Source organism: Pezoporus occidentalis, unplaced genomic scaffold (genome assembly GCF_034315485.1).
Source record: "Pezoporus occidentalis ecotype Australia unplaced genomic scaffold, CSIRO_AGI_Poc_V1 ctg37, whole genome shotgun sequence".
In the NCBI taxonomy this organism is placed as follows: Eukaryota; Metazoa; Chordata; class Aves; order Psittaciformes; family Psittacidae; genus Pezoporus; species Pezoporus occidentalis.
Genome location: NW_026915691.1, coordinates 8,845,199 through 8,859,534, shown reverse-complemented (window position 1 = coordinate 8,859,534; position 14,336 = coordinate 8,845,199). Strand labels below are relative to the sequence as shown.

Here is a 14,336-nt window from a genome sequence, read left to right as displayed (position 1 = left end):
CCCTCCCTCACGCCCCCTCCTTCCCTCCCGCCCTCTTCTGAGGGGAAAGTGTGTGTGAGCGCGCGCCTGCCGCCGGCCCCGAGATAAAGGCGCCGAGGAGCGGAGCCGCAGCCGGCTGGAGCCGCAGCGGAGGGCGCTCGGGTTGAGCCGGGAGAGCCAGCCCCGCCGGCTCCCGGACCTTTCTCCGCCGCTGGAAAAGTTTTGCTCCGGGGAGCGCGGCGGTGCCGCGGCACCCCTCAGCCTCCACCCGCCATGGGCGCTGCGCCCCCGGCCCGCCGGCGCTAGGGCAGGGTGCTGAGGGGAAGGAAAGGAGCCGGCATGGGCAGGAGCCCTCCGCGGGGCTGAGCGGCGCTCCGGAGCGAGGTGTTGCTTGCGAAGCTCGGCGATGGCGCGGCCGCAGCCGGCGGCGGACCGGGAGAGCTAGCGGCATCGGCGGAGCGGCATCGGCGGAGCCCCCCCGGAGCCGAGCCCGGGACCCGTCCCCGTCTCCTCAGCATGGCGGGGGCTGCCCGCGGTGGCGGGCGCTGCTGCCCGGCTGTCAGCCTGCTGCTCGGAGCCCTGCTCTGCGGAGGTAAGGGAACAGGCACTTGTCGCCGGGTGCGGGGGGAGGCCGGCGCTGAGCTGGGGTGAGAAGCGGAGTCACCAGTTGATCGCGGGAGCTGCTCTGCAGCTTCACGCGACGACTGCAACTCTGGAACTCATTCCGAAGCAAGCGTCTTGTTTTCCACCGTAGCGGCGTGTGAACTGAAGTACTCTTGCCTCCGTCTTTACCCGCTGCCTTTTCTTTTAAATCCTGCCGCTGTCTTTCTCTGACGTTTTAAAATGTGCTTCCCCTCATCCCCTTTTTTCTCTCGTTTATTTGAATGGTAGGAAACCTCGCAAGCTTACATTTGACTAAAAACGGGGAAAGTTTCCTTTCTTTCTGCCTCAAAAGTGATGGTGTTTACGAATGCATCTTAATTACTGCGTTGTGATAGGAGGATCTCCTCTGTGGGAGAAGGGTGTCCCAGTCGCGGCTTGGAATGGAATATGGGGAGCTGCAAGAGGCACCAGGAATACAGCGACAGTGTTTAGGAATACCGTCCTTTAAATTAAATTGGTGGTGTGCGGTGGTAGCTCTAGAGACTGGATAGAAGCCCTGTTACCTGCACAGGACAAGATTCTTGTTATCTTGATTAAAGGGAGAGTTGAGGAACAGGTTTGTCTTAGCAGAGAGGTCATTTGAATGGTCTGATGTTTTTTCTCATCGCTGAACTCTGATCAAAGGGTCCCTTTGACAAAGGCAGATCTCATTTAAAGTGACTTAGGGGGTGCGCACTGTGCATGATCCAAACAGGGATTTCTGTGCAGAGCAGTAGGTGACTGCCATTCTCTAAGCTTACTCTTTTCTTGCTGAGACCGTGATAGTTGTGGATATTTTCTAAAAACATGACCTTCTTCCCTCTTAGGGGCTGGGGCTAGAAACTTGTTAAGCTCTCTGCAATTCTTACTGTGTTGCCATCCTTAGGAATAAAAATAAATAAATAAATGTGCCTTTTATCCTGCTGGTATTAGTGGTGCTGTTTGACTGTCGTAAGAAGATTACTAATAAAAGACTCTGCATTGTTCAGTTTGGTCAGTCCTGCCAACCTCTCTCCCAGGGTAGTTGATTGTAGAGGCAGGCGTGAGATATACAGAAGTATCTCAAGAGTGGATCAAGGGCAAAATCAGTAGCAATTCATAACGGGACTTTTCTCACCCTGATCGGTAGGGAAAACAAAGTACTTGGCAGAAAATTGCATGGCCTCTTAATGCCGGTCATTTCAATATAGTACATTAAAATTAATGGACATCCCAGTGACTCGGTATGCTCTGAAAGTGCTGATGTGAGGAGTCTAAAATACGGATTTCTGTTTTGATTGCTGCAGCCTGGAGGTGAGAATTATATTAGCTTTGTGCTCACCTTCAGAGACTGCACAAGATTAAAACTTGTAAGGAGGATCTGATGTTTTTTCTGGGGCAGCATGTCTCGTCTGCCATGCGGCTTTGACAGTCACAAATGCATCCTCTCCATTAAGCATTTGCATCAGACTCAATATATTGAGTTAGGCACTGATATATGGGCATTTTCTGTATGAAAATATTTTTGTAAAAGGGATACATAGGTTATGCCGCTTCTTAAGGGCGGGAGAAAGTGCTACGGTGAGAGGTTATAAACAACCCAACCTCATTAAGCCCTTTCTCGCTGCTGGAACCTGGGTCAGCATTGACTCCGACTGTAAAAAAAAAAAAAAAAAAAAAGTCAGTAGCGCTGCCGCTGCTGGGGGGTTCTGGCCTATGCTCTATGAGAATAAAAGAGAAAATATTACTTCAGGGAAGAAAAGTAGAGCTTCTGAGCAGGGAATTTGCGTCTCAGCATTGCTGGGCACAGTATGATTTTGAAAAGAGCTGGTTAATTAAACTTATTAAATAAGGTGTTTGTATGGTTTCCTTGTGAGGCCTTAACAAGCATTTCATTTGTGCTCCCCTTGTGTATTTGCACTCTTTTTGTTGGCATGTTAGGATAGTGATTGTTCTTGAGAGCTAAAGTCCAACTAAATGAAAGTCACTTTATAGCTTGCAAGCGAAAACGTTTGTAAATGTGCTGAGAAACTTACTATTATAGACAAGTTGTCATTTGCTATTTAAAGAGCTATATTTACTTCTCGGAACTCATTAGCATCTCCTATCAGGCCTGATTGCCTAAGAAAATTTTCCTGAAATGTTGCCTTAGGCTTCAGTGTGTTATGCTGTGGTTATTATCTGGCCAATAATGCTAATTCATTCAATCTCAAGAAAGAAGCTTGGCATTTAATTTAAGCCATGCCTCTAGTCAGACCAGGGTGTATAAAAAGTCAGTGTGCTTTTGCATTTAGGTGCAAGCACATGTTTCACATACCAGTTATTGGATGCCTGTTCCCTAGGTGGAGAGTGTGTGTGTGAAATCATATTTACATAAGTAAATCCCAAGTGTATATATATTCCTTTCAGGAAATGGCCTCTTTTCAGCGAAGTGCTAATGCATATGCTTAAGCCACTTTATAGCCAATAGGAAGTATTCATGAGCTTGAAGTGAGTTTTTTAATAGTGTCATTGAATCAAAGCTCAAATGTGAACATAAGTGTACAGATTTAGTTTATTGTATAATACACAGATAATTGAGAATCCTCAGTGTCAGATTAGCTGTGAATTATAACATAGAAACTGGAAGTGAAGAATCTAATGAGTCTGAAAAAAGTGTTTAATGATGCACAGCTAAAAGATTGATTTGTTTGCACAAGGTGCATGTGTGTGCAAGAAAGTATTGAACGTGAGCAGATGTTAAAGGTATATGGAGTTACCAGAATTTTAGGTACTGAAGTAGTGTTTGAACACAAATGCAAACACAGTTGTGCATCCATAGGCTGGTATTAGCACCTGCTTTATTTATGCTCTTCTTTGTGCCACAATCATGCAATATGTCCTTGTTTTAGATACACTGATGTGGAAACTGATTGTGACTATTTTGAGTATAATTTCATTTCAGTTTTAAATCGTTTAAGCAGTGAAATTAGGTTTCTCATATCTTATGTTGACAGTTCAGTATCATGGCATACCCTAGTGTTATGGAAAACTTCCTAATTTTTCTTTCTTCATTTCATCATCTTAGTGCTAGCTCAGAACAGAGTGGGGACCTGCATTATGTAAAATTATAACTACATGGAGTTTTTTAAGTGGCTAATCTCTTTTGGATATAATACTTTCAACATGGAGATTGTGTTATTAGTATTCTAATTTACTTTTTTAGGTATTTGGTAGTAGATCTGAAAGTTTATTAGACACTGTACTTACCTAGTAAAATACTCAGCAGTTGTATTATAAATGACCGCTCAAGAATGCTTCTAAATGCATGATTCTAATATAAAACATCATACCTGTAATTGCATTTCTACTGCATAAATGTGTGTCTGGTTTTTGAAGTGAGGAACTAAGTATTTGTATGAAAAGAGGTAATAAACAGCACACCATTATGTTTTCTTAAATGGCTAAATATTAGTATTGACAAACTATTTTCATTGAGATGAAAGGATGGGAATTTTATTGAGAATTAGGATTTAATTCTGCATTTTTCTTTTTAAACTACTGTCAAATCAGTAGTTCGCCACTGCTGGAAAGGTGGCTTATATGGAACAGCTAAAACTCTATTAATAATGGCAGATTTGCTAGCAGTGTTAGTATACAAACTTTCCTGGCCAGTTTAGAAGGTAATGCCCCTCTGCATTATCTGAGCCGCGTTTAGTACCTGTGGTTAGAGCATGCCTATTTAAGGCGTTTAATCAAGATACAAATAAGTAAATGAAAGTTTGAAATCTTTGGGTTATGATCATGCCATTGAAGAGGCGTCAGAGATTTGTTGTGCCGAATCTCAGTTTTTTTTCAAGGCTTTGGTGTAAACCCTTTGATTTACTCAGATGCTGCATGCAAGTTTGTCCTGCCACACTGAGTTTTGGCAGTAGTTCACATCTGGCAAGCTCCACTAGATGTGTCCTAGCTGTTTTGAGAGAGACAGAAAAGCATATTATGTTTAAAGATGTAAAAGTGAAAGGGCAACAAGTTGAGAGAACTAAAGCGTGTAAAGACAGTAATTGAAAATCATCTAATATAAATGTTAAAAAGATAAAAGGAGGCTGTAAGAGAAAGAAAACTCTTATTATGGGTGACTTAAAATAACACTTCTCCATTAGTTTGAAGGAGGCATTTACGGTATCCTAGGTAGGTAAGATACCAAAAAGGAAATTTAGTAGATTTAGTGAAAGGAAAGCTGTGTAGCAGGAATTAGACCTTGTTTCTGCTGCCAGGAATACCACTGTCTTGCTGTTTTTATCATTCATTTCCTTCTTTCTGTCCCTGTCTCATTCATTATGATTGTCATTTCATTGGTGAGAGGCTTGATCCTGGTTTGACCACTTTGTCCAGTGAGGCCTTTTTGTTTGCTTAGTACCTAAACACCACAGTGATACAAATGCAGGCAATATTTTGTAGTGCTGTAAGGTGTTAACTTTTAAGGTGTTTGGTTGAAATTTGAGTGCTCTGTCCTTCGTAGTGATAAGCAATAACTTTCTGGCCAGGAAACTTGCTTTTGTCTAGCTCAAACTCATGTCCTGACTTGCTCTTACAGGCCTGAGTCCTTTATATTTTATTCAGTCTTCCTTACAGACTCAGTACCCTAGCAAAACAGTTTCACAGTGTTCAGCTCTTCAAGCAGTTGTACTGTTTTGTGTTCTGTGGACTGGCTCAGGCTCTAGTGACAGATGTGACCCCTTTGAAACAGGGACAGACAAATGGTGCATTCAAAGTTCATAGCTTCTGCAGTCTCCTCACTTAGAGGTATCTGGTAAAAGCCTGCGGATGCGTCTAGCTTTGGAAATAATTTCAGTCCAGTAGTGCCTGTGTGTCTGTTTTAGTTAGCAAATGGAAATACCCTATCTATTTATTCACATTTTTTTGGGTCAATACACAGCCTCGGGTCACCATTTTTCTTTTCAACTGTATCTCGTGAAATGACCCAGTGAGTCTACTCTTCTATTTTCTTTGCTATTCCAAAGCATATTAATCTATTGGGCTTGAATTACATAAACAAAGTGTCATCCCCATCACTAAAATTACAGGCATCTTTGCAGCACTGGTCAATTAGGTGAACTTTTCTTTAGGGAAGTACATTTTGACTAAGTGGTTCTTTGCTGCTACACTTAAGACGTGCTAATGTGTTACTGTTGCATTACTCGTATCTTGGGTCAGTAACTTTGTGCTTGGAAACCACCTTTTTGGCACTTTTGCTTGACTAACATAGATCATGCTAATCGCAGTTGCACTGTCATTATCAAAAGCATTCATTCACAACTGTGCAGCTTTAGCAGCTTGACAGACATAAATAGCTTGATGAGTCTCCTTAAGTGGACACTTCTTTTATTATATACTGCAGTATGAATTTAATCTGATTTTACCATCTGCTAGTGTAACGAGTTTCATGTGTAAGGCCAAAAACCTTTTAGGTTATCTGTTTCTTCTCACACAATATTTTCTGTTTTCTTCTACAGTTGTTATAAAGTTTCTGTAATTTTATAGAAGGATGGTGTCAAGTTCTTAATATTTTTTTTTAATTGAAAATACATTAATGTCTGATGCTACCAGAATTTCTGCATTTGGTGCTTTTTAATTGTGTGTTCCTCTTTAAGATCAGGAAACACAAACCTGCTGCAAGGGGAGACTGTAAATGAATTGCCCTTTTCAGTGCTATGAAACAAACACTAAGCCCCAAAACAGTGATTAAGAATTTGACATTTATATGGAAAGTTTGAAGTTAAATAAGAATGTAAAGAGGAGGGGGGAGGGAAAGCTTGCTTAATTATTAAAAAAAAAAGACTTTGAAAAGAGTTTATGCTTTTGGCTAGAAAAAAAAAAGACTTTATGGTCTCCTGAGCACATCTAAAAGTCAGTTCTTTGTGCATGAAGAGGAAATCTGAGGTAAATAAAAGGTAAACTGATATCCCATGATACTGATGCAACAAAGGGGTTGGTCCATTAGATTCTGCTTGTTAACTGCAACATGTAATCACAGAGTATAGATGTCGAAATACATCCAGCAATACATCTAATGTTGTATTATTTACATAATTGCTGTGCTTTTTTTATTGGTAAAATTTTTCAACGAAGCAGTTCTGAATTTGAAAATATTTTTGAAACTGATACAATTTACAAACAATCTACTTTTAAAATTGTGCTAGCTTTTAAAATTTACTAAGATAATATACTTTGTGTAGTTTCATGTGAAATTTATCACTTTGACTTCTGGTAGATGTCTTCAAATACAAAATGATTAAAGTGTAGATACTCTATGGAGCACATCGTTAGTATTTTTCTGTAATATTGTTTGGATATTACAGCAATTAACCAGCTTTTTTTAAGTGCTATGGAAAGATTTGTCATTCCAAATGACTTCTGACAAATATTTTAACATTATACAACTTTTTTTACTTCTTCTGGTTAAGAATGAAAGAAGACTTTAAAATGGTATTCTGTCCTTCTGAAGTTCCATTTTCCAACCAGTTGTATTGCCTGAGGCTGCAGTTCCTTACCAGCTTGAGCCAACGTAAATTGATGCTGCCAGGTTCCTGCCCTCTCCCAAACTGAGCAACCCTTTTTTTGTGCCAACTCTGGCATGCTTCTCATTCCTCTGTAAGCTGCTTCAGGCAGATAAAGGCCATAAAATACTTTATTTTTAAAATGATTTTATAAAGGGTAAGTTTCTATCACCTTGGAATCAACTTAGTGCTTGTATAAGCAAAAAAGAGGATGGGCCGACTGGTGGAGAGGCAGCTTAAACAAGTATGGTACTGCAGCCTAGCACTTACAGTGGTATGGCTTTAATTTGTTCCTGGGACACTACAGTAGAAAAGATGGTTATGGGAGTTGCTTACAATATATATCCATTATATATTACATTATGTATATACGTGGGATATTAAACACTGAGAAGTTAGAGAACATCAGAAGCGCTTGGTAAATGATGCAGCTTTGATTTCTGTATTGGGTGTGTTTTTCTTATTCTGCTGATTCTGTACCATTTTGAACACATAAAAGTGAGGCTTACGTTAATGTTTTGTCATTTCCCGTAGTAGAATGCATTTCAGGTAGAATGCACTTTTTGATGCCTAAGATAAAACTGTTTTTCTGAATTCAGACCAAATGCACATTGTCACCACTACCCCCACCCACTATCCCCACTAAAAAAGAGCCCAAACCCCAACTTTCTTGCACTATTATTACAAACAGGATTAGTAGCACTGCTTCTAATTAGAATTGCCATTAAAAGAGTTTGGATTTAGTTTTGTATAAATTCCCCAGCCATTCCATTAACTGTTTCAGCTAGTGTACTGCATGCCAAGCATCTGCCTCAGATTGAATACATTTTTTCTTTTCCAGAACTTCAGCCAAGAGTTCAGTGGTTTACAAGAGCAGAGCTGGTGGAGTGGGGGAAGCTGTGCATTCTCCTTTGTCTAGGAAGCATTGCTGACCTCTTCTTAGAGAAGATATCCCAGTGAAACTTGGCAGGAGGAGACTTGTGAGATTGCTGAGAAAATAGTCCATGGTTGATCTTACAGGATGTCAAGTTAGCAGCGTTGCAAAGAATTAATTTGCTCATGACAAGGAAAGTCTTGATGTGTCCTTACAACTAAATTTCATGAAAATTGCTATGCAGTGGGCATATGCCATGTTATGGTGAGCTCTACTTCCCTTGCAATTACAGATCTTTACTGCAGAAGTCTAACATGGGTATAGCATAAGAGTTGTGGGTAGGGACAGCATCCATCTGTGTCCAGTGTGAAATCCTTGTGATTTCAGTCACGTGTTGATTGGGAAAAAAAGGATTAAGGCTTGAGCAAAATGGGTATAGAAGTACATAGCTGCTAGAGTGTGGATGTTTTGGTCAGAGCTTGGAATGGAGAGTGCATTCCTACAGTAGTGATGTGTTGTATATGGAGGAGAAATAAAGGTGGAATGGTGGGGTGCAGGCCTACTGTGATGTTTCTGCTTCAATGCCCATTATAACCAGGTAGACCTTCCTGTTGCCGTCAGTGGGTGCAGAGTCAGGCCCAACTGTTTTCTTAATAAATTATTTTAATCTCATTTTCTGTAGCTGGATTATTCTTTCAGTCATTGTACAACACTATTAAACTTGTGGTGGGACAGTGAAAGCCGACTGAATGCTGGTCTGTACTTACTGGGCTGTTGCAGCATGTTTGTTACAGACACCTCCAGCATTTGCCTGATGGATGGGTGGTGTGTATGTGCTGGTAGAGAAAGTAATTGTGCTTTATTAATCTTTTACTTTTTTAAACCCCACTTGATATGGTGTCCTTTTTTTCTTTTTATTTTCATATCTCTCTAGAGAGAGACAGAATGTATGTTTTTGTTCTTACAGAATCAAGTGACGTATCACTCTGCTGGCGTGAAATAAAGAGTAGCAAATATAATAAGTAACTACTGTGGGGAAGGTAATGCAGTATTGACTTCTCAGTACCTGTTAATTTTCACTGATCAGAGCATCAGGGAAGAGAGATTGAATTTGGCTGCCCCTTAGTGAGGGTGAATACCTGCCTGTGAATAGTATTAGCCTGAAAACTCAGGAGGGTTTCAGTTTTGCAACAGATTTCAGTAAAAATGTGTAGAGGAGCAAGTTGTATTACACCTTTGTCACACTTCTACATAACTGTATATTGTTGTTCCTCACAGTTCTGCTTTTTTAATAATGAGTTTAATTTAGGATTTGTTTCTTAGCTGCTTTGCTCTTTTGGTGGGTACTCTGAATCTCGATGATGTGTTTCTGCACACTCCAGGTGTGCAGTATTGAACTGTTTAGATGGAGAAGATGCTTCCCTGTGTGTGGCTTGAATTTGGGATTTGGACTTGAGTCATCCAGCATATGGGTAGCACAACTAGAAAAGACGCCACATTTTCTGGAGATGGCGTCAGTGCTATAAGATGCTTGTTCAGTGAATGTGTGCATGACACGCTTTGGCATTAGTAGCCAAAGGGAGCTGCACATGCCTAACACACATGTAAAGCCTGTGCCTCTTGGAAAAGCTGATGTGACATTCCATGAGTTTGTGATTATTCTTGACTAGGTCTCTTGTGTCTATCCTGTTATGTCTTCATTGCATATCTTCAAAGCATAGTCTTTTTAGATGACAAAGCTTGCTATTTAAAAAAAAGAAACCAAACAATAAATTGTGTTTTCTTTGGCAGAGTGACTGTCATATTTTCCATCTTTTGTAGGTGTTCAAAAAGACAGGCTTTTGTGAGAGATGCTGTTGAGCTCATACTGTTTTAAATGTCTTTGTGCTTCTGTTGTTCATAATCATCCCATTGACAATTCCAGGAGGAAGTCTATTAAAAAATTCAGAAATATGCAACTCTCTTTGCAGGTATTTGTTTAGCATGCCCTCTTGTCAGATTTCAGCAAGAAAAGGGGTATTTTAGTGGAAAGAGCAAGAAATTCTAAGTAGGGTTTCCTCTTTAATTTTTTCTCTAGCTCTGTGTGCAGATGTGAATGCTTAGGTAACCTCTCAGATTGAATTTGTTCATCTGTAAAATGGGAACAACTATAGCTCTTGATTGCCTTTTTGTTATGATGTGGGTAGAAAAAAATTCTTCTTTGCAAGTTCTTTTTAAAATAATATCTGCAGCAGATTAGACAATAACGTTAATTATTATTTTTTCATTTTTACCCAGAGGAAAAAACACACTGATAAAAGATCAGTATCGCGTGATGGTACTCAGCAAGTAATTGCAGGTGCTAATTAGTCATATTTTCATATTGATTCCATAAGCTAATGTGTTGTGCTTTGGAATGTCAGCAAACTAGTAGAAGGAATTGTGTGAAACATAATGGAATTAGTATATTCTCTTTCCTTTGGAATGTCACAAGCAGTGTGGAGATGAAAAGAGGATACTGGCTGGTCTTGAAAGACAAATGCTGATTGGAAGTACCTACAGTGCAGTGCCCATCTGGAAGGTCTTACTTTATTATGTTACACATTTATTCAAAGAACCACAGATTCTTATTTCACGGATTAAAGTTGGGTATCGCTGTATTTCAGGCTTAAAGCTTCACAAGTCCCCTAAGCTTCAGGCTTCCATTGAACTTTAGTCTTGGTTTTGCAAATTCATTTAGAATTAAATTAGCTGAGTGATGAAACTGTGATACTTCAATAGAAATAATCAGATGACATTTAAACATGATCATGTAGTGCAGTAACGTCAGAACTGGTCTGCGGTAAAAATCATGCCTTTAGGCAATATAGTTCAGGGAAGTCGCAAAATGCAAATTATTTATTTAAAGAGTACTTAAGTTTTTGTTTTATTTGGGAAGAAGATAAAGATCCACTTTTGTCAGTAGCGCAAATGTGTAAGATTGGATTTGAATCTATAGTTCTGAGTGTCTGTAGGATTTTGGATCCTGATCTAGACCCTTAATAGATCTCTCAGCTTTGTATATTGAATCAAGCTAACAGTGGTTCAAACACACTTAAACTTTAGGAGTGTTCTGACCTTTCTTTACCTTCAGGCTCTTGCACCTACTCTTCATTTATCATTCAATAAGAATATGTCAGATTGAAGCTGTGGGTCCCCAATGCTTATTAGTTTCTCTTGACTTTTTGTAGGAGCATTGTTTTATGACTGTGGATTTTTCTGAAATTAAAGATGAGATTTTAGTGTTAAAACCCCCGCATGAGTAACTGCCAAGCCGCTGGCATAAGCTGTTGGCTGATCAAGTTCTAGGTCTTTCATAATGAAGCAAATTCTGCTCTGTGGGCACTTGTCATGCCCTGCATATTGCAAGTGAAATCCTTGTTTCAGTAGAGGTTTTGCAATTCATCAAGATTTCAACCCACATATATATGTTGTTCAGTATATACATGCATGTGTGTCTGTGTGTGTGTGTATATGTGAAATGATTCATGGTTGCTTGGTAAAGTGTCTTCAGTCTGCCTCATTTTACCATGCAATTTCCCTTCCTATGAAGGGAAACGGATTCGATTAAGAGGACATTCATACTGCGATTTACAGGCAAAGAGTAGTTTTGTATGAATTCTTCTTTAATAGCATTTATATATTCTTTTGCTTGAAGAGCTAGTTCAGGATGCCAGATGTAATTTGGCAGTACTAAACCATGTCAGAGTTGAAATGATTTTTGGAAATCTCTGCTAATTAATCTGTGTTTATAAGTGATAGATGCACTTCAAATAGTTCTATTTCAGCATCCTTCACGGGTAAGATTTATTCTACCCATGGAGCTGGAAAGCTTTATTTTCCTGTTAGTGTACTGTTTTGTGTATTAGGTTATCCAAAGCTGCTACTCTAATACGTCATCTAGCCTTCCACTCCCTTAGAGGTGTGGCTTGCCAGCCTATGATTTTGTTAATTTCTAATTATCTTTGAAGAAATATACTTTGGTTTATATTGAAATTTAAATTCTATACTAACATGGCACAAAAGTGAATAGAACTCTATATAAGTACAGGGTGAATATGACATCCCCCTTCCCCTTGTAATTCTAAATTTGTCTCACCACATTTTAGATTTTAGCTCCTCTTAACTGAAAATGAAATCAAACAGCGTGAGGTTTGGGAAAACTGTTTTGAAGAAGAAGCAAATGCAAACCACATGGTACACTTACATTGTGAAGAAATCTTTCTTCATTGGAAAAACAAACTCTAGTGGGTTTACTGAGCAACATTTCAAAGCAGTTTGAGATGAAAGGTCTGTGGTTTAATTCATTGCATATGTGATACTTCCTAATGGATAGGTGTTATATTAAAAAATAAGTGGGAAGGACAATAAAATTGAAGTTTCTTTTTTGTTAGAATTGGTGGTTTAATAAATGAGTTTAATCAGAATTTTTCTATCTAAAAAGTGTCAGATACCTGTATATAGGAATTCACATCCAGATTAACTGTTCAACACTTTCCACTGTAATACCCTTTAAAAATGAAGCTTTCTCAAGCTGTAACAGTTTTAGCTGGAGTTTTCCATGCTGCATATGTTCTGACTGATTTGCAAAAGTTTCTGTGAAGTGATTCAGTTGTTTCTGAGAACAAAGCCAGCTAGAAATCATAAGTTCTAGTCAGCTAGAATCACCTCTATGAGCAGCACTAGTTGTCTTAAATCCTGTGATTTTTCACTGTTACAGGCAAAGATAGATGGTGTTTTCCTTAATCTCTCTTTCTGAAGTGATGATGATGTATGAATGCTAGCATTCATTCTTACTAAATAAGATTCATGACTGCAGATAATTCCTGCAAATATGACCCTGAATTAAAAGAAGGCACATAAAAAAGGGGATAAAAATATTTTTGAAGCTGTATAGCTCTTGGTCTAATTCCATGAAAGATCTATTCAAAGATGCCTGACTTCTAAGTCTGAAAATTGGTTTTAGTCTATTCTTAATGCAGAATTGAGAGGGTGGCAGCAGCATTATTCTGAGAATCTTGTCTTTGTGGAGCACACTGCATCTCAGATACCAGAGCTGCATCTGGATTTTCTTGGGTACGTTCCTCTTTAACTGTTACAAGCCATCATGGGTCCAGTTTCCAGGGCAAAAGCTGCAGAGGCTCTCACACGCTGTCAGAATGCCTCCTTCCTCTATCCTGTTTCATGCAGAAAAGGAGGAGGAAGCAATCTCAGGGTATGACAAGGGTTAAGGAACAGGTGGTTATCTACAGGACGGCTGTCTCATTTCGTACACAGGATGGATAGCTTCCTGGGAAAAAAAAAAATCCCAGTTTTTGTACTGAAGGAGGTTATTGTCTGTGGTCTTCTGCTTCATTTGTTACAGAAGCTGAAAGGTGTGTAGATGTAACAGTCTCAGCATGGGTTTAACTTCCAAATTTATACAGAGGGGAACTTTGGCATTTTTGAGCATAAACATTCTCTGTTATTGTCACTGTTTTTCATACTCTGGTGAGAGCATCCTAGAACATATTTTTAAATAGCTCTTCAAAGACCACAAAAGTGTCCTCATGAGCCAAATGTAACCTAACGGAAGATGGAAAGAGGATATCTGGTTCTAAGCTTCTTATGTTACCTCTCAAACTTCCCTTGGCATTCAGGACTTCATTTTCTGAATCCCTCCTTTATTTTTACTTGTTGTAGCTAGACATGCTGGAGAAGTTTGCAGGTTGATTTGAATCTCATGGAAGTAACAAAGATTATAGGAAGACAAAAAGGAGTTTTGTAACACTCTGGGGACTTACACTCTGTTCTTGTTCCTGCCACAGATTTAGCACTATGCTTGAAAAAAGGCGGATTTTTGTTACGCTTTCATATGTTTTATAGCTGTCCCTAACATAAGCAAGAGATTTGCTCAGAACTTACACTTAATTCATCAGAAAATCAGGCCACAGTTTTTCTAAATTAGGCATCTGTATTAGCAGATGCTTCTGAGAGTGTAGTTACTAATTTTGCTGTGCTGCAGTTCACCCTTTTAAAAATTATAGAAAACTCTGTTCCAGGAGAGTGTTGTGTAAGGAAATGTATCAATGTTTCTGAAGTCTGGTGTATAGTACTGTGATGAGCTGCGTAAAAAGCTTATCAGTTTTAAGGATTCAATGCAACACTTAAATATTGCATCTTGAATTAATGCAAAGGCTTATACGTAATGCTGCAGAAATGGTGAGTAGCTATCCATTTTGTCAGCCTTAGGCAGAAGTTCTCTGGAAGAAATAATATGTCATTAAAGGCTGTATCTTAATGCATATGTATGTTGGGATGAATTA

The 14,336-nt window shown here is 39.3% G+C and overlaps 1 protein-coding gene across 1 annotated transcript in view; it reads left to right on the top strand.

The window, feature by feature from the left end:
- The first annotated feature begins 296 nt into the window (after positions 1-296).
- Positions 297-14,336, top strand: part of TMEM132C (transmembrane protein 132C) — a 204,188-nt gene continuing 190,148 nt past the window's right edge. Inside the window, exon 1 of the mRNA XM_062631606.1 lies at positions 297-571. Within this exon, the coding sequence (XP_062487590.1) occupies positions 496-571 (76 nt within the window). The 5' untranslated portion in view covers positions 297-495. The remainder of the gene's footprint in view (positions 572-14,336) is intronic.